At 40.7% G+C, this 25,506-nt stretch overlaps 1 protein-coding gene and 1 pseudogene across 1 annotated transcript in view; both read left to right on the forward strand.

Annotated features, from left to right (window-relative positions):
• The window catches only part of LOC149158122 (uncharacterized), a 430,324-nt gene that overhangs the window by 194,007 nt on the left and 210,811 nt on the right, over positions 1-25,506 (forward strand). Inside the window, exon 7 of the mRNA XM_089436138.1 lies at positions 1,281-1,353. Coding sequence (XP_089292264.1) covers positions 1,281-1,353 — 73 coding nt within the window. The remainder of the gene's footprint in view (positions 1-1,280; positions 1,354-25,506) is intronic.
• LOC149158123 (uncharacterized) lies at positions 21,759-24,264 on the forward strand (annotated as a pseudogene).

Consider the following 25,506-nt stretch of genomic DNA (forward strand, 5'->3'; position numbering starts at 1 on the left):
CCCTTCCAGTTTTATTTATAAAGTCAAGTTGGGTTTTCAGTGTTTCCATTTTCAATTTTTGGGTTGTGTATTTGTGAAATTTAATTGAGAGCTGGAAATTTCATGGTGCGATTTTTATTGTGTTTCCAGAAGAATTCCATGATATATTTTTCCTTGGATATAATTTTCTAGAAATTTAGCCAAATAAATAAATAGAGATATTACATAACTCCACCACATAAGTCAACCATCCTCCTCATAGATAATGAAGAAATGAATGCTATGATTTACCCCAAACGCGATGATTAAGGTGGTGGCTAGGAAAATATAGATTCATCTCCTCATCACAACTCTGCAGAGAAGAATCCCTTTGACAATGCAAAAATGAAACATGCATTTTTATGCATTAACCACAATTATGTGAGCACGAGGAGATTGTTAAACTATACAAATGTTGAACACCTCTATATTCATCATGTGTTTATAGAAGTGCATAGAGTAGAAAGATGGATTAGAATCAATCAATCGAGAGATTGATGGAGAAATTAGTGGGATGAATGATGTTTTTCTCCAAAGAATGGAATCAATTAGTGGAGTGATTAATAAAAAAATTAGTGGGTGATTCATGGAGCAATTAATGGGTGTTTGTTTCCTTAACATATGGTAGGTGAGAGTTGGAGTGGCAAACGGGTTGTTTCCTAGCATACGAATATAATACATGGTTGACTAAGTCAACTATGACCAAGTCTTGTCCACGGATGGGGACAATGCCTATGTCATTGTACTTTGATTCAAGTCTACAGTAATTACTTTTTCTTTTATATATAATTTCAAATTGCTAAGATATTACGAAAACATTGTACTTTTAAGTGTAGAGATTAGTATGGTGAAGTGAATTACTATTTACACATACATTAGATAAATATAAGTTACATTGTCATCCAATAAAACATTTAGGAGCTACATGTTTCATCTTGTACAATTTTCCAATCTGTGTAGTTTTCTATCATTAGATAAATATAAGTTACATTGTCATCCAATAAAACATTTAGGAGCTACACGTTTCATCTTGTACAATTTTCCAATCTGTGTAGTTTTCTATCTATCTTGGGGAGAACAGGTTTCATGTACATATTTTGATCAGTAGAATATAATGTTAGTAAAGGTAGAAGGCGCAAATGAGAATTAATTTCCACCTTTTGGTATTTTAAGCATACATTTGCTATTTCATGATGAATTTACAATAATTTATGTTGATCTAAGTGAAGTTTTATTATTTGTTTTCTGTCGCCTATTTGAAGGCACTGGTAAAATGAGGAATCAAACTCCAAATAATTTTTCACTTTTAGAAGAAAGGAGTCCCATTCTAACAAGGTAATTCCTAAACTTGATTTAGTTGATTTTTATTTATTTTTTTCCAAGTAAAAACACAACAATCCTACATATGTTCTCCATGTGATCCAATGAGAATGTTATCTCTCTAATATTTCCTATATATCTAGACACTTGAGTGCCCCCCCTTAAGAAGGGAAGTTAGTTAAAAGGAGTGAAAGACAAAATATTTTTGTCCCCATTCGATCCCCTTATCTTTAATGACATCCAGATTGGAGACTCAAGGGGAGATCTTCAAACAATTGTTTCACTCAAGCGTATCTTTTTGTGCTTAAGGTAAAGACTTAGTTGAGGCTCAAGCCTAAAAGAACTTTAAGACACCAGTTTGACAGATTTCTGTCATATCATAACTTTCTATCTCCTTTCTGCCACTATTACTACCTTTAAACAGTCTTATGATCCTTTTTACATCGCTATTGAAATCTTTAATATTTATAATATAGAAATTTATGAAAAATAAAGACAAAATATGTCATTTCATCGAGTTCTTAAGGTACACCCTAAATATATCATCATGGTTCCATTACTGATTGTTTGGTTGCTTTTATACTTGATAAATTCGTAATATTAGAGTTTGTTATCATTTCCATATCCTTTATTATTTCCACCTTCAATTGGTGATGTTGTGTGATTTTTTTATACAATGACTACCTTGAAGGGATCAAAGACACAAAATAGGAAAAGGGTTCAACTTGAAAGCACAACCTAATCATTATACTTTTTTGCATATTATGGAACTAACAGGGGATTGAAAGTGTTTACATTGAAACAATGTAACCTTTTGACTAGTACAATATACTTTGACACTATACTTTGAAGGACATAGTGCTAAGTAAAAAGATCCCAATAATAGTTCCCTCGTCCTTACAACAGTACTTGTTCCAAAGTGTTCATTTTTAAAGAGTACAACTGTAACAAAAATAAGTATAGAGTGGAGATAATAGACAAATCTAAATGTATTAAATGTTGTAGAGAATATAGATCATGGGACTAGCTTGAGGCAGGTTGCCCATGTACATACTCATGTAATACTTTCTCAAGTACATCATCTCCAAATAGATTATCAATAGTGTTATTAACACATAATGGTTATCCAATTCGTTTAGCCATATAAACTAACTTTTAATAGTTGCATATTGGTCACATGTCAAGCAACTAACATTAGAGTTCACTAACATCATTTGATCACATAATACAAAAGAACACTTAATATTACTTAATGTTGGGGATCATTGTTTTCTCTTCTGACATCCACATTAAGTGAAATCTAAAAGAAAAAGGAAACACTTAGGCTCATAACATTTTCAAAATCATTATCTTTTGCAAAAGGTTGATTTCTATGTGAATTCTTCTTGTGGAGAGGTTTGAGAACTCGGTTCTCTACTTTAGCAGTATCCCCAAGACGGAAACCCTTGGGTGATCTTGGTGAGAGTGGACGAAAACCCACCCCATCTCCTTGGTGGATTCAGCCAAAATTCACAGGTACAGTGATTGATTTCAGTTCAATTTTGGGAGAGTCGGTTTTAGCATCAGAGTAGATCAGTTTTGGAGACCGGATTGTCTATCTCAGCTATTTCAGTTATTTCATCATGTACATTCTTTCAGTTATTTATTATAATGAAAGCTGAGATTATTTCTGCTCATTATGTTATTGAATTGAATGCACTCTAGTTGTTATATATTACATGGCAATCTTCTGTTAATTGAATGGTTATTTTATGGAGAAATTTTGGTTAAGCTAGATTTATGCAAAGTTAGCAAAATATCCCATTTGGGACATTATAGTGGTATCAGAGCCTTGGTCTTGGCTCACCTTGTGGAGTTGCAGCGATTATGGTCCGCCAAAATGCCCAACAAATTGTTGTCCCATGAGAAAATTGTCGGATGCATAATAATCATTCTACAAATTGAATCCGTTGTGAAAAGCCATAAAAAATCCGAGAATTAAAAAATGTTATGGAACCAAAATTGGCCATCATATTTAAATGGGCATAGATTATTAAGTGGAGCTGTAATTTTTTTTATTGAAGGGAGTCGAATCTTTTATGAAGGCCATTCGAAGCCCAATATTTCATTGCTGTGAGAATTTTAAATTATTAAAAGGGTCGTAAGACATTTTTTTTTCAAAGTTGAATTGAGGGCCGACTTCATGATTTGATCAAACCCATAATTGAAGACTCTCAAATATATTTCAAGGTTTAAGGAGATCATTTTACAGTGCAAATTTGTATCTATCGCAGGATGAGTCACATTGCAAATTTGTGACAGATCGCAATTTTCCAGAACGGAGTTGATGTCTTTGTTGCCAAAGCCACGCTCGCTGATCCTTGTAGTACTCAACCAAAAGATGTGCCTTCCAGTTGTGGCAGGATGCTCATGAGTGAAGTTTTGCGGGTCTCCTGGATAGGGCATCGACCACCACATTATGCTTGCCCTTGACATACTCTATGTCAAAGTCATAGGCCTGGATCCTGCTGACCCACTTCTGTTGTCTATCATTGAGGCCCTTCTGCCCCAGAAAGTGACAAAGATAGTTGTGATCAGTCTTCACTATGAACTTGTTGCCCACCAAGTACTGTCAGAATGTTAAATTGGCAACTAGGGCCAAACTTCATGTGGGTCATCTTATTCATGGCTGATAATATGTTCATTAGATTGCTCTCGTCGGGAGGTGTAGGATTGATCTAAAGATCATCCGATTCCGATAAGTATTCATGGAGATATGAATTTATTTTGAATTATGGAATTATTATCAAGCCGACCTACAACTCATGTAGGCTCAGAAGCCCAACAGTCGCATCTATTCAAACATCAACAATTGTGTATAAATACAGGAGGACTTTTCCTCATTTTCACTCACTCATCTTATCACACCTCTCTCTCTCTAGTGTGCAAAAAAGAGTCTCTTCTCTACTGCGCAGAAAAGGGTCTCTCTCTCACACATGTGAAGCTGGAAGCTACTGAAATTGAAGCTGCAACTGCAGATCCAAACTTTGACCAGCGTGGACCATCAAACCTCCTCTTTTGATTTGCGTTATAGGTTCATCTGAACCTCCTCTGAAGGCTGCAACTTTTGGTGGTGGAATCAAGTCGATTCGACGGACGGTTTGCGAGATATTGACTGCCCTAGTTTGAAGTTGCTGAAACTGAAGAAGTGAAGTTTGACCTGCGTGGACCAGAAGATCTCTTCATATGAACTGCGATGTAGGTTCATTTGAACCTCCTCTGAAAGCCGCAACTTTTGGTGGTGGAATCAAGTCAATCCGACGGATGGTTTGCAAGATATTGACTGCCCTAGTTTGAAGGAAGTCGCTGAAACTAAAGCTGCAACTGCAGAAGTAAAGTTTGACTTGCTTGGACTAGAAGATCTCCTCATCTGAACTGCACTGTAGGCTCATCTGAACCTCCTTTGGAAGCCGCAACTTTTGGTGGTGGAATTAAGCCGATCCGATGGTCGGTTTGTGAGATATCGATTGCCCTACTTTTGATGATGAAGCCGCTAATGTTGATGTTGCTGATCTAGGGTTTGCTACTGCTGATATAAATCAGATTTATTGTACTATTTCTCTCTGCTGAATTATTGAAGATAAAAGAAGATTTGATCATACGGTTTCCCCACACATTGTGGGGTTTGTCCTTGGCTAGCCGCCACATCTTGTGTCTCTTGTCTTGGCTTGTTTTCTGTCGATCGTTGAATGTTCTATCTGCACTTTACTTTATGTACATGTGATTGCTAATCTGTGGAATATAATAAGAAAAAGAAGTAAACTGTTATAAGCATAGAACATACCATAACTTAACATGGTATCAGAGCTGAGGTGAAGACAAAGCCCGAGCAAGAGCAAGAGCAATCACTGAAGAGAAGATTGGCAAGGCTATTCTAAAAGAACTATGGGGTCCTCAACACTCTTTCCTGCCGAAGACAAGCTCCGTGAGAAAGCTGACTATCACAGATGGAAGATGTCTATCGATCTAACCCTAGAAGATCAAGGGGTGTTGGACCATGTGAGAGGCAATAATGTTGAGCCTCCATCAAATGCATCCGCTGCTGCCTAGAACAAATGGAAAAACAGAGAAATCAAAACAAAGAAGATCATCCAGGACTCTATCGACAAGCACTTGGTGGCCTACATCTCTGAACTGGACACCTCCAAGGAAATCTACGATAGACTGACAAATGGCACTCATGACTCTTGGAGGATTATCATCCGAATGGTACATGTTCAGGACTACTCTTCTGAACAATAATGTAATTCCTGGTTTCGAGGAATTAATGGCTAGATCCATTCAAGAAGAAACAAGGGTAGAAGAGCAATAAATGCCCTTGCCTAAAGGTCCTCCTGTTGCTTTTTCTTCTCATGCTAAGAAAAGAAATAATTCTGGGTCGAAATCGAAAAGAAAGGCTGGACCTAAGGGTGGAAGAAAAGGACGATGTTACATCTGCGATAAAGCAGGTCACTATGCAAGGGAGTGCCCTGATAGAAAGGACTCACACCGAGACGATGATCAAAATCCCTCTACTGGCAATCAAAGGAATGACAAATTCAATAGCAAAGGTAAAAGTAGTGCTAGAAATCAGGGAGGAGAACAACCATTCAAGAAGGCTAGAAATTCCAGGATGTATTAAATGCACCTGACCTCAAAAAGAACCTGGTGTCCATCTCAGCAATGGAAGACAAAGGCTACAAGGTAACCTTCAATGATGGCAAGGTACGTATATGGAAAAATAATGTTAAAGATGTTATGCTCTTAACCTGCAAGATGATACAAGAATACCAAATATGCGCAGAAATATACCCAGAACATAGAATAGTGAGAAATAACAGCAGGTATTTTATTATTCAGAAAGTAATGTTCACTGGCCTCTTTGAGGGGGCAACCTCCAATAGAGCAGAGCTCAATTACAAAATAAGATACGATGCTCCTCGCAGGGAGTCTCTATCCTTTATATATGACTCATACATGTAATACCATGGAGCAATACCATGGTTCTTATTAATACCATCTATCTAATACCATGGCCCATTTGGAACTAACTGTGGTCCCGTTATTAAATGCGGGTTAACCACTTACAATTATTAATATGGGCTTTATTGACTCTTTACTTAACTATAACTATGAGTCGATCCTACTACATCAATAAGGGGGTTAGGGTGGGACCCTAACATGCCCTCCCCTTAAGAATAGCCTTGTCCTCAAGGCTGAAGCTGCGGAAACTGCTGAAGAATAGTGGCTGGTTCCCAGGTTGCATCTTCCAGAGAGGTGTCTTTCCATTTAACGAGGACTTCCTTGATCATGCGGCCACGCAAGTGTCGTTCTCGTGTGTCGAGGACCTGTTCAGGTTGGAGCCAGATTGACCCTTCGTCATCCAATTTAGGTAGACTAGTTTGAATTCTGCAATTGTTCCCAATCACTTTCTTGAGGCATGAGACATGGAAAACTGGATGGATTTTTGCAGTGGGTGGCAAAGCTAGCTTGTAGGCCACTTCTCCAATGCGCTGAAGTACTCGATATGGTCCGTAGAATTTTGGAGATAGTTTCTGACAACCCTTGTCTTTGAGTGATGTTTGCTTATATGGTTGTAGCCTCAAAAATACCTGATCCCCTTCTTGAAATTGGCATTCTGAGCGATGCTGATCTACCTGTTGCTTCATGCGGTTTTGAGCTTGATGAAGATTCTCTCTAAGATGGGCGAGCATGGTTGTGCGGTTCTGTAGGAGTTGATCCACTGCTTGTACCTTTGAGCACCCCTTGATATAAGAAGTAGGGGAAGGAGGGAGTTGACCATAAACTGCTTCATAGGGAGTCACTTTGGTGGTGGCATGATAGTTGGTGTTATACCACCATTCAGCGAGAGGTAACCTCTGTACCCAAAGATGTTACTTTTCTGAAGTGAAACACCTAAGGTAGGTTTCCAGACATTTGTTGATTGCTTCAGTTTGACCATCCATTTGTGGATGATAGGAAGTACTGAGTTTTAGTTGGGTACCTTGTAGCCTGAAGAGTTCCTGCCAAAAATTACTGGTGAAGATTGGGTCACTATTAGACACAATAGAAGTGGGCATGCCATGCAATTTGAAGATTTGATCCATGAAAGATTGAGCGACCAAAGTCAGTGTAAAAGGGTGGGGTAGGGCGCAAAAATGAGCATACTTAGAAAGTCGGTCCACAACCACCATGATGACTGACTTGTTCCCTGACTTTGGAAGACCTGTAATGAAATCCATAGAAACCTCCATCCATATTGATGTCGGGATGGGCAATGGTTGTAATGTGCCTGGTGCTTTGACTGTCTCCCCTTTGTGGCGCTGACAGACATCGCATTCTGCTACAAAAGTAAGAATGTCCTTTTTCATGCCTGTCCAAAAAAATGATCTTCTAGTGCGAGCATACGTCTTCTGAAAGCCTGAATGTCCTGCAGTGGGGGATGAGTGCAACTTCGCCAAAATGCGGCTTTTGAGGGTGGATGTTGGTGATATTACGACTCTGTCCTTGTAGCGAAGAATCTCATCCTGCCACGAGTAGCCCTTGGTGGAATTTGGATCCGCCTGCAATTGAGTAATGAGTTGGGAGAGCTAAGGATGTGAAAACCATTCACTGCAAGCCTCTTCAATCCATTCTGGAATGGGAAGGGAAATTGCGAGCAGGGTACTTTCCTCCTCAAATTGGCGAGATAATGCATCTGCTACAATATTTTCGCGCCCTTTCTTGTAAATGATCTCATAATCATATCCCAGCATTTTGGCGAGCCATTTATTTTGTTGTGGTGAGGATAGGCGTTGCTCCAAAAAATATTTAAGACTATGATGGTCTGTGCGGATTTGGAAACGTCGCCCCAATAAGTAAGGTCGCCAGGTATCTACTGCATGTAAGATGGCCATCATTTCCTTCTCATAGGTAGATTGTCCCAGATTCTTCCCACTTAGTTGTTGGCTTGTGAAGGCCAAGGGTCGACCTTCCTGCATTAAGACCGCCCCAATACCCGTACCCAAAGCATCACATTCAATGACAAAAGATTTGGTGAAGTTGGGTAGTGCTAAGACTGGAGTGGAACACATGGCATTTTTGAGAGCTATAAAGGCCTGTTGTGCTTCATCATTCCAGAGGAATGAATTTTTCTTGAGGAGTTGAGTGAGGGGTTTCGCAATGCGACCATAATTGCGGACAAATTTGCGATAGTAGCCCGTGAGACCCAAAAATCCTCTCAGGCTCTTCAAGGTCTTAGGTTGAGGCCAATCCTGCATTGCCTGGATCTTTTTGGGGTCCACCCTGACACCTTCACACCCCACAATGTGGCCCAAATACTCAACTTCTTCCATGCCAAAAGAACACTTGGACATCTTAACAAATAATTTATGCTTGCGGAGTAGTTGCAAGAGCAGATCGACATCCTGAAGATGTGCAACCCAAGTGCAACTGTAGATGAGGATGTCATCAAAGAAAACAAGGACAAATTTTCTGAGATATGATTTGAGGAGGTGGTTCATAAGGCTTTGAAAAGTAGATGGGGCGTTACAAAGACCGAATGGCATGACCAGGAACTCATAATGGCCTTCACGAGTTCTGAATGCAGTCTTTGGAATGTTGACTTCTTTCATGCGAATTTGGTGGTAGCCTGAGCGAAGATCCAGCTTAGTGAAGAATTGAGCCCCATTTAGTTCATCCAGGAAATCATCAACAACCGGGATGGGAAATTTATCTTTGATTGTCAACTTATTAAGGGCTCTGAAGTCTGGACACATACGCCATTCCCCATCTTTCTTGAGCACCATGACCACCGGTGATGAATAAGGACTAATGTTGGGACGAATGACTCCTGCTTCCAAAAGTTCCTTGATTATTTTTTTCTATTTCATTCTTTTGGGCGAATGGATATCGATATGGGCGCACATTTGGTGGTTGGGCCCCTGGGACCAAAGTGATGCTATGATCATGTTCCCCTCTCGAGTGTGGAAGCTCATGAGGCTTGTCAAAGACTGGCAGATGGTTATTTAAAATCTGTTGCATGTAGGATGAATCGGAAGCGAATTGGGTTCGACGGCCTGGATGGCATTAAATTGAACTATAACTCCATGATGGCCATTTTTTAACAATTTTTCCATCCTATGTGAGCTAATGATAGAGGGAGCTCCCGCCTAGAGTCCGCGGAGGGTATGTGTGGAGTTGTTCTGCTTAAAGCTCATATATAACTCTTGGAAATCCATTGTGATTGGCCCAAGTATGCGAAGCCATTCAACATCGAGGACAATGTCGCACCCTCCCATGTGTATGGCAAACATGTGGGTCTTCAACTGATAATCCCCCATTTGAAGTTTGACATTTTCACATCGACCTTCACATTTCATTGTTCCCCCATCCGCAATTTGGACTTGGAAGTTAGAAACGGCTCGTACAAAACAATGCACTGCTTCCGCGACTCTTTGATGGATAAAATTATGTGTGTTTCCACTATCAATCAAGACTACTACTGGGCGGTGCTTAATAAAACCTTTGATTTTGAGAGTTTTTAGGTGAATAAATCCCTGCCAAAGCATGCAGCGAAATAACTGGTTCGTCAGGGACAGTGTCCTTCTGGTTGTCCTCTGCGTCCTCCTCAGGTTTCTCAAGTGGTGTGGCTTCCTCCGATGAGTTGTAATCAGTAGCATCAATTTGAAAAAATTTGGGCTCCTTGCATTTATGACCTGGGGAGTATTTTTCATCACAGTAGTAACATAATCCCTGCTTTCTTCTTTCTGCCATTTCTGCAGGTGACACCTTTTGAACCTTAAGTGTTTGAGTAGTGCTGTGAGCCTGTGGGGGGCGACCCTTGGCGGTGAAATTTGGGCGATTGGACTGGGCCGCTAATGCACGTTCAACTTTACGAGCTACCCTGCAAGCCTCCGACCATGTGGGAGGGTGGTGCAGTTGGACATGAGCTTGTATGGCCTCTTTAAGACCACTGATAAAACATTTCGTGTAGAACGCATCTTGGAGACCCGTAGTGCAGAAAGCTAAGGCTTCAAAGGCTGTAATATATTCATCCACTGTGCTAGTCTGTTGCAGCTTAGTGAGACTACCCAAAAAAGCAGAGTCATGATCAAAGCGCTCTATAAGAGCTTTTTTGAAGGTGTCCCAAGTCAAGAACCTTCCATTGCAACGTTGATGCCATTGCCACCATTGCCATCTTTCATTGTCCAAGTACATGCTCCCCACCATAAGCTGAGTCTCATTATCTAAGATGTAATTCAGATTGAAATACTGCTCCATTTGTGCTACCCATGTTGCCGGTGAGAACCATCAAATTTATGCATATCCAACTTGGGTGGTCGCAGACGGGATTGTTGGTGGGTGCCCCAGAGGTGAAGAGAGTGGCTAGACTCACCCTCACTGTGTTCATTGCCAATATATGCCTCCTCGTGGGCTTCTGCCTTGCCCTTTGAGAGTGCGTTAGTTAGTGTCATCCGCTGATCTTGGAGGTCTTCCAAGGATTGTTCAAGTTTGTCGATCTTCTCACTGGCCATAGCTTGAGCCCTAGTTTCTACCATGCACCGATCCGATGTACTTGAAATTTGGGACTGCCCAAATTTTTTTTGCACTAACAATTGAATGGTACCACCTTGCTCAGCTCGTCGTCCTGATTCTTATGGGCTAGATCACCAATAAGCGCCCCGGGGGGTCTCAGACTTTTTCTTTTTTTCTCTTTTTTTTTTGTTTCTCTGAAGAGTTTTACTCCTTGCTTAGGAATACTGCAGTAGCCGAATCCCCAAAATTTTAATACTGCCAAAAGTCCTGCGAAAATCACGCCCTAGTATAGGAACCCACACAACTACTTAGATCTGGATGGTGGCTCTGGTGGATCTGAGAGATCTGAATGGCTGATCGGATAAATCTGAGTGGCGGAACAGATTGCTGCTACGGATCTGATGGATCTGAGCTGCGGGACTGATTTCTGCTACTGCTGCAAACCCCACTTGCGAGATCTGATCTGGCAGAGATTATGCGTGCTCCAGAGATAGAAAAGGGAACTATGGTCTCGAGGAGTGTCAGGTGCTACAGATCGCAATATACATAAGGGTCTGACAGTAGTACTCGGCCCAATTTTTCAGGGCACTAACCAAGGAGGATCAACCATACCCTTAGCCGTACAACCCGACTACCCTATCGTACGGGCGAGTAATCTCTCTGAGTGCTGTTCTCGGTGTACTGTAGCAGCCAGACGGCCGACGTTTTATCTATGGCGAGGTTTCAAGGGAGCTAGGGGGCTTCCGATATACCTAAGGGTACTTGGAAGACAGTCCGTGCGCGGTTCTGTCTAATGCGCTACTACTCAAAGGGGTACCCACAGGGGTTACAAGGGAGTCCAACAAGTGTGACCACCTCTTGTATTTCCTGCGTGCATGCCTCCCCAAATCCGTAGGTTTATGCGCTCAACAACAGATCCTGTGGTTTAAAGACGCCAGAACACGTCTCTAGCCAAAAAAAAAAATTGCTAAAAAATGGAGATCCCACCGGCCCTGGAAAGTGCTCTGATACGACTTGTTATGCTCTTAACCTGCAAGATTATACAAGAATACCAAATATGCGTAGAAATATACCCAGAACATAGAACAGTGAGAAATAACAGCAGGTATTTTATTATTCAGAAAGTAATGTTCACTGGCCTCTTCGAGGGGGCAACCTCCAATAGAGCAGAGGGACTGTAAGAAACTCCTCCTCCGGTGCTCAGAAAATTGTGAAACTTCAGCCTCAAACTCCTTGGCCAAAACCCAAAAAAACCAAGAAATGTTTTGGTCCGATTTGGACTTCCCAAAATCGACCCCCAAAGGCACTATTCAATCCCCAACAATTCTCCACTGTTTGCAACAAGGATACGGCTGAAAACCCCACCTCTTGTGCTCAGATAATTATGAAAATTTATATTTGGGATCCTTGTCAAAAACCCAGAAATGGTTTGGACGAATTTTGACCTCCCAAATTTGACCTCTTCTATGGCCCACACCCTCCAAACAGCTCCAGAAATACGGCCTGCAAGGAATGACCACAAAGTCCTCCTCCAAGCTCTGAAATGGAAGCAAACACCACTCCAAATATCTCCTCTAACCTCCACGGCAAAGCTCAGCCTCAAGGACTGATACTCTACCCACCAAATGAGCTCCCACACATTGCCTCTGCGCTAGCCCAGGTAGTGCGAAAGTCACACTACCAAGCCAGAAGCTCAATCAGCTCCCAAACTCTCCTAGATGCTGACAATCCTCCCTAGCCTCCTCCCTGAAAATCTCATGTCAAATCTCCACTGCTAAGCACCACCAATGAACTCAGCCTCCTCTCCACTGCGTCCCCCAGTAATACGCACAACCTGGAAGGGAATGCTACTGCTGGGAATCACAATGTGATCCTCCTCCTGAAGAAATGAAGAAAACCTTCCAAGGGTGGCACTCGAAGTCCCCTGAAGGAAGGGTGAGCTCTTCGCCTGAAGAATTCATGTTAAACAGCGAGTGACTCGGCTAAGCAACTCGAGCAACCAAAGAGAAATCGATATACTCCAATAGATGATTGAAATGAGGAGAGCTACCTTCCTTATATAGATTTCGTGGAGCACTTTTGCCTCCAATTTTACCTCCATCGTGGGCCCTCACTTAACCAACTACATGCAAAACGTAACCACCTTCATGCAAACCGAACTAGGGAGTGCATATTTCCCTACTGTGGGTGACCCCATGTGTAATTTAACCTAATGTTTTAAAACTCCGACTCGGCCGAGGGTCGACTCCGACTCGGTATCGACTCGGTTGGCTCGATTTCAATGACTCGGTTTTTGTAAAAAATACATTAATTTTTTTATTTTTTATTTTTATTTTTTTTTATAAAAAAACATAATTTTAAAGATTTTCATTCATGTTTCCAAACAAATAGCATTAGAATATAGATAGAAGACAACATATAATCAAAGTAGGCTCATGAATATATCCATTATATCAAAATGGTACCCAGTGCATTGTCCAATACATACATGATCATGATATAGAGATCAAAACAAAAACACATAACCAAGGAGGCTAGAAATGGCCTCTACAACAAAAGTAAACTGTGACCAGTACTACTGGCTACTGCTAGAGGAGCCGAGATCATGTGGATCAATCTCTGGATCAGAGTCAGACAGGGGGCCCCATGGCTTCTCCTCATCATCTCCAACTACAACTGTAGAAGTGGTAGCACTAGCAGGCTGTGCAGCAGCTGCTGAGATAGACGAGATATGCGCTTCTGTCGTCACTGAGCAGTGGCGCCTGCAACTGGAGGACTTGCTGGCTCTGAGGCCGAGGCCGGTACAAGTGGATCAGGATCTGAATTCAACTGAACATTATGTTCGAGTGATGCTATTGTCTGTATTTCATAATCCATATCCTCATTAGAAGCAAACTCTGCTGGATGACTCTCCACTACCCAATCTGATGTTGGATCAATGTATTCCAACACAATGGGATTTGAATAAGGTCTTTTGTTCAGCAATTGGTTGCGCCTGAGCAGGAGGTTGTATTGGACATATACTAGATCATTTAACCATTTTTGATCCAAATGGTTTCTCTTCTTTGTGTGAATCCTCTCAAAGACAGACCAATTGCGCTCACACCCAGTAGCACTGCAAGTTTGACTCAAAATACGACTTGCAAACTTCTGCAATTCAGGACAATGGCTACCAAAAGCCTCTCACCATTGTGCTGCAAAAAACATAGGAGTGTAATGAGTTAGCTCAACAAAATTACAAATTATATCCAACTTTCAATTTATAAACGATTTAACAAAATAAGTATTAAGAATTTGAAAATTGAATTTTTTTTTTACCTGACTCATCTGCTTCCCTTGCAATCTTTGCTAGGTTCTTCCCAAAGGTACTTGAGGCAGTGCTGAAGGTTGTGACCTGTTGGTGTATCTCCAGCTGATCACACTCCAATGGGATCATGCGATCAATGCAGTGAATCGATCCATCTCTAACCTCACCCCTCAAAGCTCCTGTTGCCTTAGCTTTATAATGATACCGTGGGTTCAAAAAATACCCAGCTGCATGTATAGGGCGATGGAGTTAATTGTTCCATCTTTCACCAATGATTGCCCAAATGGGCCCATACTTAGCCACTTTATCCTTGTATGCCCTCTTTATTTGCTCCTTTGCTTGATCCATAGCCTCATAAATGAAGCCCATAGCCAATCTTTCCCCATCCACCAACCGCAACACCTTAACCGCTGGCTCAGCAAGCTTCACAATCTCTGCTGCCTTTCTCCAAAATATTTCTTCATTAACTTTCTTTTTCAATTATTTTCCTTTCAGTTTGTGAGACCACTGGCTTTGACTCCATTCTTCACTGGAAAAAATCTTTTGCAAGTTTCTATGTTGTGAAGGCATAGATTGCAATGTCAAAAAATGAGTAGCAAATCTAGTGATGGCAGGCCTAATAATATCCCTACCCCCCGTGTGTTTCCTCATTAGGCTCAAAATCCATGAATGATTGTAGATAAATTTGTTATTCTTTTGGCATGATCTACAATGTTTTTGACCCAATCTAATTTGCCAATATCCTCAAGCATGAGGTCTATGTAATGTGCAACATAGGGGGTCCAAAAGATGGTTCTGTGTTTTTCCTCTAACAGTTTACTAGCAAGAACATAGTTAGAGGCATTATCTGTGATGAATTGAACAACATTAACCACCCCCACCTCCTCAACAACCTCATCCAATAGCTGAAACAACAATTGCCCATCTTTTACCTTATCAGATGCATCAACTGATTTTAGAAACATGGTTCCTTGTGGGCAGAAGATAAGAAATTTTATGATGGTATGGTTTCTTTGATCAGTCCATGACATGATGGTACATCCTGTTCTTGCCCATGAGTCCTTGAAATCTTTCAAATACTCATTAATGGAGGAAATTTCTTTCTGCAAACGATACCCCCTTAGCTCATGCATAATAGGGCCTTTGAAGCCTTTTCCAGCAGCATGTATGGCATCAAACATATGCTCATAATATGGTGAACGGGAAGCATTGAAGGGGATATCAGCGTCATACCACCATCTAGCTATGTAATCACAAGTAGTCTCTCTCAATTCTTTCTTCCAATGGTCATCTAAAGTGGGCTGCATATGAGTGGGCTGCATATGACTTCTACTAGCTTCAGGACCATGTGCATCTGATGGAGAGGAGGGAGTGAAATAAATTTTGATATTCATATCACCCTTTTACATTTTACCCTTTCCCTTTTCTTGAATAGACCCAAAAGAGGGAGGAACATATCGGAAGGGGTTGGATGCATCAGTACAAGGGATAGAGGAAGAACCCTCAAAATCAAAATGGGGGTTGGTAGCCAATATTTTTTGTGTATTCCTCTTCCTTTCAATTTCAGCCTCTAACTCTTTTTGCCTAGCCTTATCTTCTTTGAACTTCTCAAAGCTGGCTAACAAATCCTTCCTAATCTCCCCAATTTCTGGTAAGGTACATGGAGTAATTTGGCCTCTAATCCCCGCCAAGTGTTGTTGCAACCTATTAATGCCTCCAGGACCTTCCTTAATTTTCCTATGGCAAAATTTGCAATGCATTTGACTATCAACCATTTCAACATATGCCCAAGTAGCATCTTTCACTCTAGGTGCCATTTTTTGACTTGGAAATGAAAGCAAAAAATCTGAAAATGTAAACAAAAAAAACATTGAATCAATGTTCATTTCTTTCACAAAAAACACTCTTTAGGATTTCCAAATTTGCACATAAAATTTAATAAGCAAAAACAGATTTTTACAAGTGAAAAAAATTACCTCCAGGCACAAACTGCCTCCTCAAGCTTGCTCCAAGAAACCAACTCCTCAATGGCAAATGCTGCTCCAAATGGCTGCCCAAGAAGCTCCTCACTCCAACTACAATGCTTGCCCAAGACTCCTCACTGCTGCTCCAAAAACAAACTCAACAACTCCTCACAAACTCTCACTGAAATTCTCACTCAAATGCATGAGATGGCTGTGAGAGAATGAGAGGGGTTGGGTGGGTTAAATATGGTTTAGGAGAGGGGAATGGACCCCAAAGACAAAATAGACAAAATACAATCCGGTTTGGAGTCCCCCAAAAGAACAAATTAAAAAAAAATTCGTTGTTTTTCGTGGTTAATGGGCCACTGTTCCAACCTGGCCGAGTTATTGCGGGCTCGGCTGAGCTGGTCGAGTTGTTAGACAACTCGGCCGACTCGGTATTAACTAGGCTGGCTGAACCGTTTCCAAGGCCGAGTCATAATTTTTGGCTCTGGCTCAGACCAACTCGGCCGAGTCGGTTCCGAGCCAGTCGGTTTTGAAAACATTGATTTAACCACAACAAAATAACTTCTCCTAAGTCTAATCTGCTAATAAAAATCGAATAGGCCCCACTATCTCCAAAATTGGCCCCAAAATGCAATAATTAGTCTTGTTCCAAATTAATTTAGGAAGGGACCTGACATTGTTGCAATAAGATTCCAGTGTAGGAATTTTCACCTGGTATCAAAGTGCAGTTGATCAACTGGAGAGCTCAGAAACAAAGGAAAGGAATTTCGCTGCATAGCAAGGGCAACAGGCCGAAATTCCCAAGGGCAACGTAGTCTTTTGCCAAGAGGCCGAATTGCTTGAAGAAGTTCGATTTTTCTGAGAGGGGCAAAAAAATTCGATCTTTCTAGATTGAGTGATTCCAGAGGCAGAGGAAGCAACTTAGATTTTTCATTGGGAAGATCTCTAGCTGGACGCAGAGGGTTTTGCAACAGTTCGCAGATCTTTCTAGATTGAGTGATTCCAGAGGCAGAGGAAGCAACTTAGATTTTTCATTGGGAAGATCTCTAGCTGGACGCAGAGGGTTTTGCAACAGTTCGCTAGAGCAGAGCCAATGTCGGGGTGGAAGAGAGAAGAGCACAAACAGAGGGAAATTTTCCTCAGGGAACTTCAAGTCTCAAGAAGTTCGATTTTCCTTACAGATCGACAATATTTGTGAGCAAATCTTCTCACTCTAGAAGGGAGTGCGAGTAATAGAGCAACAATCAAGTAGAAGGAAAGAGGAAGTTTTCGACAGTTTGTTAAGATGGCCATTGTTGGGCTTCGTGATCAGGACAGGTTGGATGGAGTTTCCAACTACATCATCTGGAAGGTAACGATGCTTGAAAGCCTATATTGATGCTATACTAGCAGTTCCTCAGGATGTAGATCTGCAGAAAGAATATAAGAAGGAAATGGCGCGGGTGAAGCGGTTGATCCTAGATGGAGTCCATGATCATATTGTCTCACATATAATTGGAAAAGATATTTCCAAACAGATGTGGGGTGCTCTCTCCACGTTATACCAGGGTACTTCTGAGCAGCGAAAGATTTACCTAGAGGAGAAGTTGAGACTCATCTGGATGCAAAAAGGGGAAGACATAGACTCCTACCTTACCAGAATTTAGGAGGCCCGAGACCAGCTGTCAGTTGTTGGGCCAGCACCTCAATCCATGGAGATAGTGCGATTGGAACTCAATAACGTCTCAGAGGATTGGCAGGTTTTTGACCAAAGCATATTGTGAAGAGATAGGCTACCAGACTGGGATAGAATGTGGGTTGATTTACAGTAGGAGGAGTTGAGACAAGCTCTATTGAAGAGCTCCATCAGTGGCAGCAGCAACAATGAATCGGAGGTGGTGAAGGAGGAGGAGAATGTGACCCTCGCATCAAAGGGTCCCAGTCAAGGGCAGGGGGAGTAAAGGAAGAAGAAGAAGGACCTGTCAAAGGTCGAGTGCTTCAGATGTGGTGAGCTTGATCACTACAGTACCAAGTGTCCTCTCAGGAAGAAGGACAAGGAGGAAATGCAGGACCAACAGGCAGCTTCTGCAGACATCGATAGGATTTCCTCCATGCTGGAGGAAAACTTTTCTATGTTTGTCGATATACCTCCAGGGGTGAGGTGGGGTGACTTGGTGTTGTAGCCCTAGAGCGCTACAGTTCGGCAAGATCCTTAAGGAGTCCACCTCATGTGTAACAACCCATCTCAAATCCCGAACAACATAGCAATATTAGCATGCATGTGAGGCATGCATGTGATAGCTACATATGCATGCATCATATACAATGCACTAGTATAAGTATATATATATATATATACATCGACTATTCATGGAGAATGTCTATAAGATAAATGAATTAATTATCAAAGGTGTAACTAAATACCTAATTCTCGTAAATAGAAGAAATATACACTCACTAAGAAATATTGAGTTTATTCATATGGTTACATATATATAACCCAAAAGGTGTACTAATAAAACTAAACTCATAAACCTTATGATTAAACTGGATATTTTATAAGACATAAAATAATATGTAATATTTAAATCATCATGGTTTTATACTATTTAAATTAAAGTACCATCTGTCATAAATTAAAGTGACACCATCCGATGTTGTGAAAATCTGATTCTATTAAAGGCAAATATCAAATCTGATTCTATTAAAGGCAAATATCAAATCTGATTCTATTAAAGGCAAATATCTTGACAAAGCGGTCACCGCCTTACAAAATCTTATCCTTTCATAAAGACGGTGGACTGATGTGTAGAGGGGGAGGAACCTCTGCTATAAAAAGGGGGGGGTGTTCTATGTCTCGAGGGAGGATGGATGCCTGTGGATGGGGAAGGTGGTATTTACTGTGAGTGGAAATACTGAACAGGGTGCTGTTGAAGGAAGAAGGAGAGGATTTATCCATACTGCTTGTAATTCGGAACTATTGAGCCTTACTTGTTTTGAAGTCTCTGGGCACGGGAACGTATGCTTCGGGATGAGAGGCATACTGGATTGAGTATCCAGGTATACTCGGTTCGGCTGGGTGGTTTGGTCATTCGGTAACGAGAGAAGTTCTGCAGCATCCTCATCGCAACAGCCGTAGCAGATCAGGTAAGTACTCCATCAAGTCATTACATATGGTATCAGAGCGCTGGTTCAACTTTCGGACCTGTTAAGTTGTTAAAAGATTTAAATTATATCAAAATAAGGTGGTAGTAAAGCCATTCAAATCATGCATTCAATAATAAATCTGACTGAAACTGTCTGTTAGCACTCTGCAAACGTTAGGTAACCAGAACTGTAAGCTATTAATTACAAAAGTAATCCAGAAACTGTAATCTAAATGGTGTCATGGGCTGTGATCTAAATTATTACGATCTGAGCCTTCTGGACTGAGATACGAAGCTACTATGACAAATTCAAAGTGGTGCAAAATTCATCTCCTTTGATCATGTTTGCTTGTCCTGCAGCAGCTATGATGATATCTGCCTCACTTATTATACTCTTTGGATCTGAAGTTCTAGAATGCACCATTGTCACAGTTGCATCTAATTTGATTAGCAGCAATGCAACTAGTAATCCTACTATGTTCTATGTTACTCCTTCCAACCACAACTGCTCTTTTATTTGATATGGAGACCCCACTCCTTTGCAAGAGTTCTGTGCACCCCTTTGGTGTACATGGAACAGATAGAGGTTCCCTTCCCTTCATTGCAAGTTTGCCAATGATGAGAGGATGAAACCCATCTACATCCTTTTCTATGCTTATTGCACTCAGTATCTTCTCTTCATTGATGTGTCGTGGTAGTGGAAGCTGGACCATGATGCCTATTAAACAATACAATAATTAGAACAGAAATGCATTTATTACTTATTTTATGCAGGTTCCTTCCATTGATTGAAGACAGTGATATTAGATTCAAGTCTCTACTATATGCTATAGGAGCATCTCTTACCAGCAAGTAAACTGCATTCTATTATTTTCATTTCAATTTTACTTATTTTGATCTCTAGGCAGTGAATCTGCCTACCCCTGCTCATCACAAGGAATACAGTCAACTGAGATATAGGCATGAATGCTTCTAAATATACGAAGTTTCTGGAATGCATGGTAGATAAGATAAAATGTTACTGTAACCTCCCTGATATACTACCAGTATCCCCATCATGACTCTTATGAATATATTCATTTGATTTTGTAAAGAAAAGGCAGGCAGACTGATGATGAAACATTGACCATCCATCTCGAGAAATATTAAGAAAGATATTGCATTTGCTTAACATCAAGATATTCATAATATTTTCAGCGATCTCACAAATCTTGCTTGTTCACAAAATGCATGAATGAAATCAAACAGAAATACCTTTCATTCAAGCAAATTCATCACTAGCTTGAGCCACTGCATTATGAAACAAGGTCACCAAGTTTGAATTTGAATTCAAAATCAATACAGTAAAGAATTAAAATCGTATTAGAAAAATCCAATTTGGAAAAATTTGGGGAGTACACATCTAAAACAAACATAAATTCTTTTATGAATAGAAAGGAATATGTAGGAGAGCAACAGAAAATGCTTATGCAGAGGTAGCAGCCACCAAATCTGAAAGCCACAATCATGCGGATGGCCATAATAATTTCCCGGATTCTCTGTAACGATAATAAGGCTCTGTCCACGGCGCTGAAACTGGCTGGGGACGTGGTACATTTGGCGGAGTCCAGTGATATGGAGGATAGGCGCGTGGGCTGGGTTCGCCATACGCGGACATGGGACTCATTTTGCAGCTTCAATCAATCAAGCGGCACTTCGTCCGCTAAATTATCTCCAAGAAACACAGAAATTGATGAAAATCGATACCACAACTGATATCAAATGCGAAAAACGTTAATCGACAAAATTAAATAATCGCATTTAGATCCGATCGAACACAGAAAACTATGGAATTCGACACCGAAATTAAAACCAAACAGGAAGAATTGGATGATTAATATATAACTATACCTCACTAACGATATGCGCTTATAAATCCACTAACACCTGTAACGACCCTGCATGCATAAATCACTCGGTGCTCACTCATCGATTTAAAACACCTGACGCGTTGAAATTCATTCTTAGATGGCGATTAGTGTTAAACGATGAAATTAAGGATCTGAATCTTTGACGTGTGCCACTACCGTAAGATAAAGGGGCATGCGGTATGACGGTGGGAGCGTCCATCAAGAGACAGGTGTCAGTGGAATTGGTGTCGCTCGGTCTCGCTTGAGGGAATTGAAAGTATCAAGAAGCATTACAGTGTTTAAAGTGACTATGTTGTAGCCCATTTTATGGACGTCGTCGTCCCAGATACAGCACGGTGCAAAATTGTTGTGAGGATTCGAAGTTAGAGTCTTCTAGTGCCGGCAGTGGGGTTTCTGGAGAAAACAATAAAAATCGCGGAACGGAAAATTATGGTTGTGGTCAATTTTTTTTAAGATTATGGCCGACAAAGAGCTGAAGCCCCCATTTATTTGAAAATTCTGATCGGCTGTCTGCGTTTTCACTGCAATTTTCTATCTATGCAAAGATTCCGACGCTTCTCGTAGAGAAGAAAAGCATGGACAAACTGCGGGATCTTGTCGAGGAAGCCAAGAACCGCGCAGTATTGTATGCCATATTCATCATTGTATTTGCCAAATTTCTATCACTGACAAGCAATTCAGTTTTGTTCAACATTCCGCTATCGATTCTTATAATTTCAGTGCCCAGATATTTTCCTTGGAAGTAGAGATTCGGAGGAGGGTTCCTGTTCAGGAGTCTCATCTTTTGCATTTTCACCATAGACAGGAATCTCATATTGATCGGCTTCTTTTGCCTCCACCGATCTCAAAGAAATGGAAGAGGAAGATTGATTCTCCAGTCACTACAACAGCAGTGGAGGAGTTTACGAGGAATATTGTACAAGAGTTTATTACCGATTTGTGGTATTCGTCAATTACTCCAGATCAAGAACTTCCTGACCAGATTTGTTTATTAATCAATGAGGTACTTGGGGAAGTGTCTCAGCGGCTGAAACATATTAATCTCATTGACTTGCTCACCAGGGATATGGTGGATCTGATAGGGAGTCACATAGAACTTTATAGAAGAAACCAAGATTGTATAGGGGTTGATGTTATGGCGACCCTCTCTTCTGAAGAAAGGGATGAAAGGCTGAAGCACTACTTGGCTGCTTCTAAGGAACTGCACCCAGCCCTTATTTCTTCAGAGGTTGAGTGCAAGGTTCTCCAGCGGTTAATGGGAGGAGTAGTGGCAATTGTCTTAAGGCAGCAGGATGCTGAATGCCTCTTGTTCGATGTCTTGCTCGAGAGCTTCTAGCCTGTGCAGTTATGCAGCCAATCATGAACTTTGCAGTTATGCCACATTCTGCCACAGAACCAAACAACCTCAGAAGTAGATTCCCTAGAAAGGATATAAATGAAACAGAAACTGATGATCATCGAGGCGGAGGTCTAAGTTCTCTTTGTAATGATAAAAAAAAATCCAGACTATCAGGTAAAGCCTATATCTTATCCACAGTCTCTATCATGTGATTGGGCACAATTAGTGGAAGCTAAAAGAAAAGGGAAAACTCAGTTTCTGGCACCTGAAAACCCTGACAATCTTTGGATAAAGGGGCAGAGTAACAAGTTGAAGGATACTAGCACAGGTCAATGTAAGCCAGGTCCTTTGGAAAAATCATCAGTTCTATGGCAAGATACAAGAGGTACATTGAAATATGATGATCCTCTGATGACAAAGGAATCTATTCAGTGGGGAAACACATGCAAGTCAACTGAAACAGACATGCTTAATACTCCTGGAGATGCAAAAAGGACTGAGAAACTGAAGCATGTTCCAGCTTCTGACTCGCGGAGCAGTGGTTTAACAGAATGTAGAGATACAGATCAGAGTAAAAGAGTTTCACATATAAATGTCAAGCTAGCATCGGAGAGAGGTTATGAAAAGCAAGAAAATAGCAGAAGCCGAGAAAATCAACTGTTAAAAGTTCAACACAGACGATCAAAAGTAGTGGTACTGCATATGAGGGTTCTGAAAAGTTTGATAGATCATCTTTTCTGGAAGATAGGGTGAATTCTGTTGTCAAAATTTCACAAGGTTCAAGAGTAGGTGAAATACGAGATCATTTACACATTGGAAATCAATCAGCAGTGGAACGGCCTCATACTGTTAATGCATCTGTTCGCAAGCTGGAATGTTGGGTTCTTGGAGTCCATTTTGAAAGAGTAGGATTAAAGTCTATTGCTGTTTATTCAATTGCCGTAACAAATTCAGAAAAGAAAAGTTGGGTCGTTGACAGAAGGTTCCGCAATTTTGAGCAATTACATCGGCATCTTCGAGATTAGACGAAATAATCCTCTTTGGGGGTAAATGAGGGCTATAATTCGGTATATCTCGAAGATGGTGGTGATGGGGACACTCATTTCTTAGTACGAACTGATGGTTGGCAGTCTGACACTGATTTGCACGAAGAATATTTTGCTCCTCATTCAAATCTAAATTCAGGAGGAAATCCTACGAGTTCATCTTTTGAGAAAGGTCAGCAATCTGACAAAACATATGAGACCATTGACTCGGATGAATCGTCCGCCACTGGCTCTTTGACAGGGTTTGAAATTATGGTGATGGAACTGGAGTTCCTCCAGAGTGGACTCCGCCAAGATTAAGTGTTCCTATTCTGAGTTTATTGATAACATTTTTTTCAGCTTCAGAGAGGGGCTGGATAAGAAGGCAAGTATTCTGGATTGCAAAGCAAATCCTGCAGTTGCTCATGGAGGATGCTATTGATGACTGGCTATTAAGGCAAATACAGTGGTTAAAGAGGGAAGATGTTATCGCTTATGGTATTAGACAGGTGAAAAATGTTTTGTTGTCCGATGGCATCTTCACTTCTGAAAATGGCTTTCAACAACAATCAGAAAGTGCAAGAGCTGGCAACTTTGGTGGTAAAATTGCTGATAAGGTGATGATACACAGCAATATCTCCCCACCTCCATCATTTCAGCAGCATCTTGAATCAGCTCGGAGGGCAAGACTTGTTCATGACATAATTCTTGGATAAGGAAGAAAGTCGAAGATTACTTGGTTCCTGAAGTGGAAGTTGGGGTATCAATCCTTGCACCTTGGAATCATCAGTAGTATTTCTCAGAAGTTTCAATCTTGGAAGGTACCAGTGAAAGAATGGTTAAAGGTATGATCACCTATCTGATTCTAACCTTTCTATACTCAGTGATCTCTAAGTAATGTATCTATGGCTCCTGAATTTGTACTGATATTATTGATCCTTTAAAAAGCCAGGGATCAAATTGAGCAAAGTATTAACATCATATATCATCCTTGTTATTGTACTTCTTGGCATCTTATGGAAATCCGAATTGGTTTTTATTTCGGTGATTTAACCTCTCTAGGGTATGGTCCAAATATATATGAGTAAGAAGAATCGATAACAAGAAGTCGTGGTATTGGTCCTCTTGAAATCTCTGCAATCAAAATCAAGTCCCTTGGATCCAATAAACAAAGTCTCTCTGATGAGCTAGTATCTGCCTCTGTAGCCAAGTTATAATCTTTGTGGCATTTTAAATCTGAGGCATTTTTCTGGAAAGATCTATTGGTTGGCAAGGGCATCTCTGTAGGTTTGCAATCAAGATCATGCTACCATGAAACTTCTATCATTCTGAAGTTTATATGACGAGTTCGACCTTTCCTTCTTATATACCTCAATTTCAACTATATTAGTGATGATCCAAGTTATAACATATCTCTATGATAGACATTCTGTTAATTTTAGTTATGTTCTTTGTTAGGACAATTACTTCTTCGATGTTCCATATTATCCCAATTAACAGTTCCATTTCATTTGCAATACCAATCACATAAACCATTATCACATTGACGGGAACTGTAGAAAGAACAAATTTGATTGGGAAACTATAACGAAGAATACAAATGTAGAAGATTGTAGATTAAAAGAGAAAGGGACTCAAATACCGAGGATGCTGTGAATTGAGATGCTTCACACAGACCTAGGCAGCATTGACCTAGAGTGGTTGAAGGATATTCCACCTGATGATACAAACTGGCCTTTCCTGCCGATGATGATATGACTTCCTGATGAGGATAGTATGGACGAGCTTAACTCCTTGAAGAGTTGAACGAAAAGGAGTTGACGTATTCTCTAGAGATAAGTACTTCTTGAATATTTTGATATTATGCTTTTAATTATTATTAGTCTCTTGAAATTGTAAATTTTGCTTGGATGAATTCGTTTTATTATTATTTATGCTCTAGTAACAAACAAGTGGTA

The sequence above is a fragment of the Pinus tabuliformis genome, chromosome 5_2 (genome assembly GCF_031772625.1).
Source record: "Pinus tabuliformis cultivar Carrire ecotype Pingquan chromosome 5_2, CPIR1, whole genome shotgun sequence".
NCBI classification, from domain to species: Eukaryota; Viridiplantae; Streptophyta; class Pinopsida; order Pinales; family Pinaceae; genus Pinus; species Pinus tabuliformis.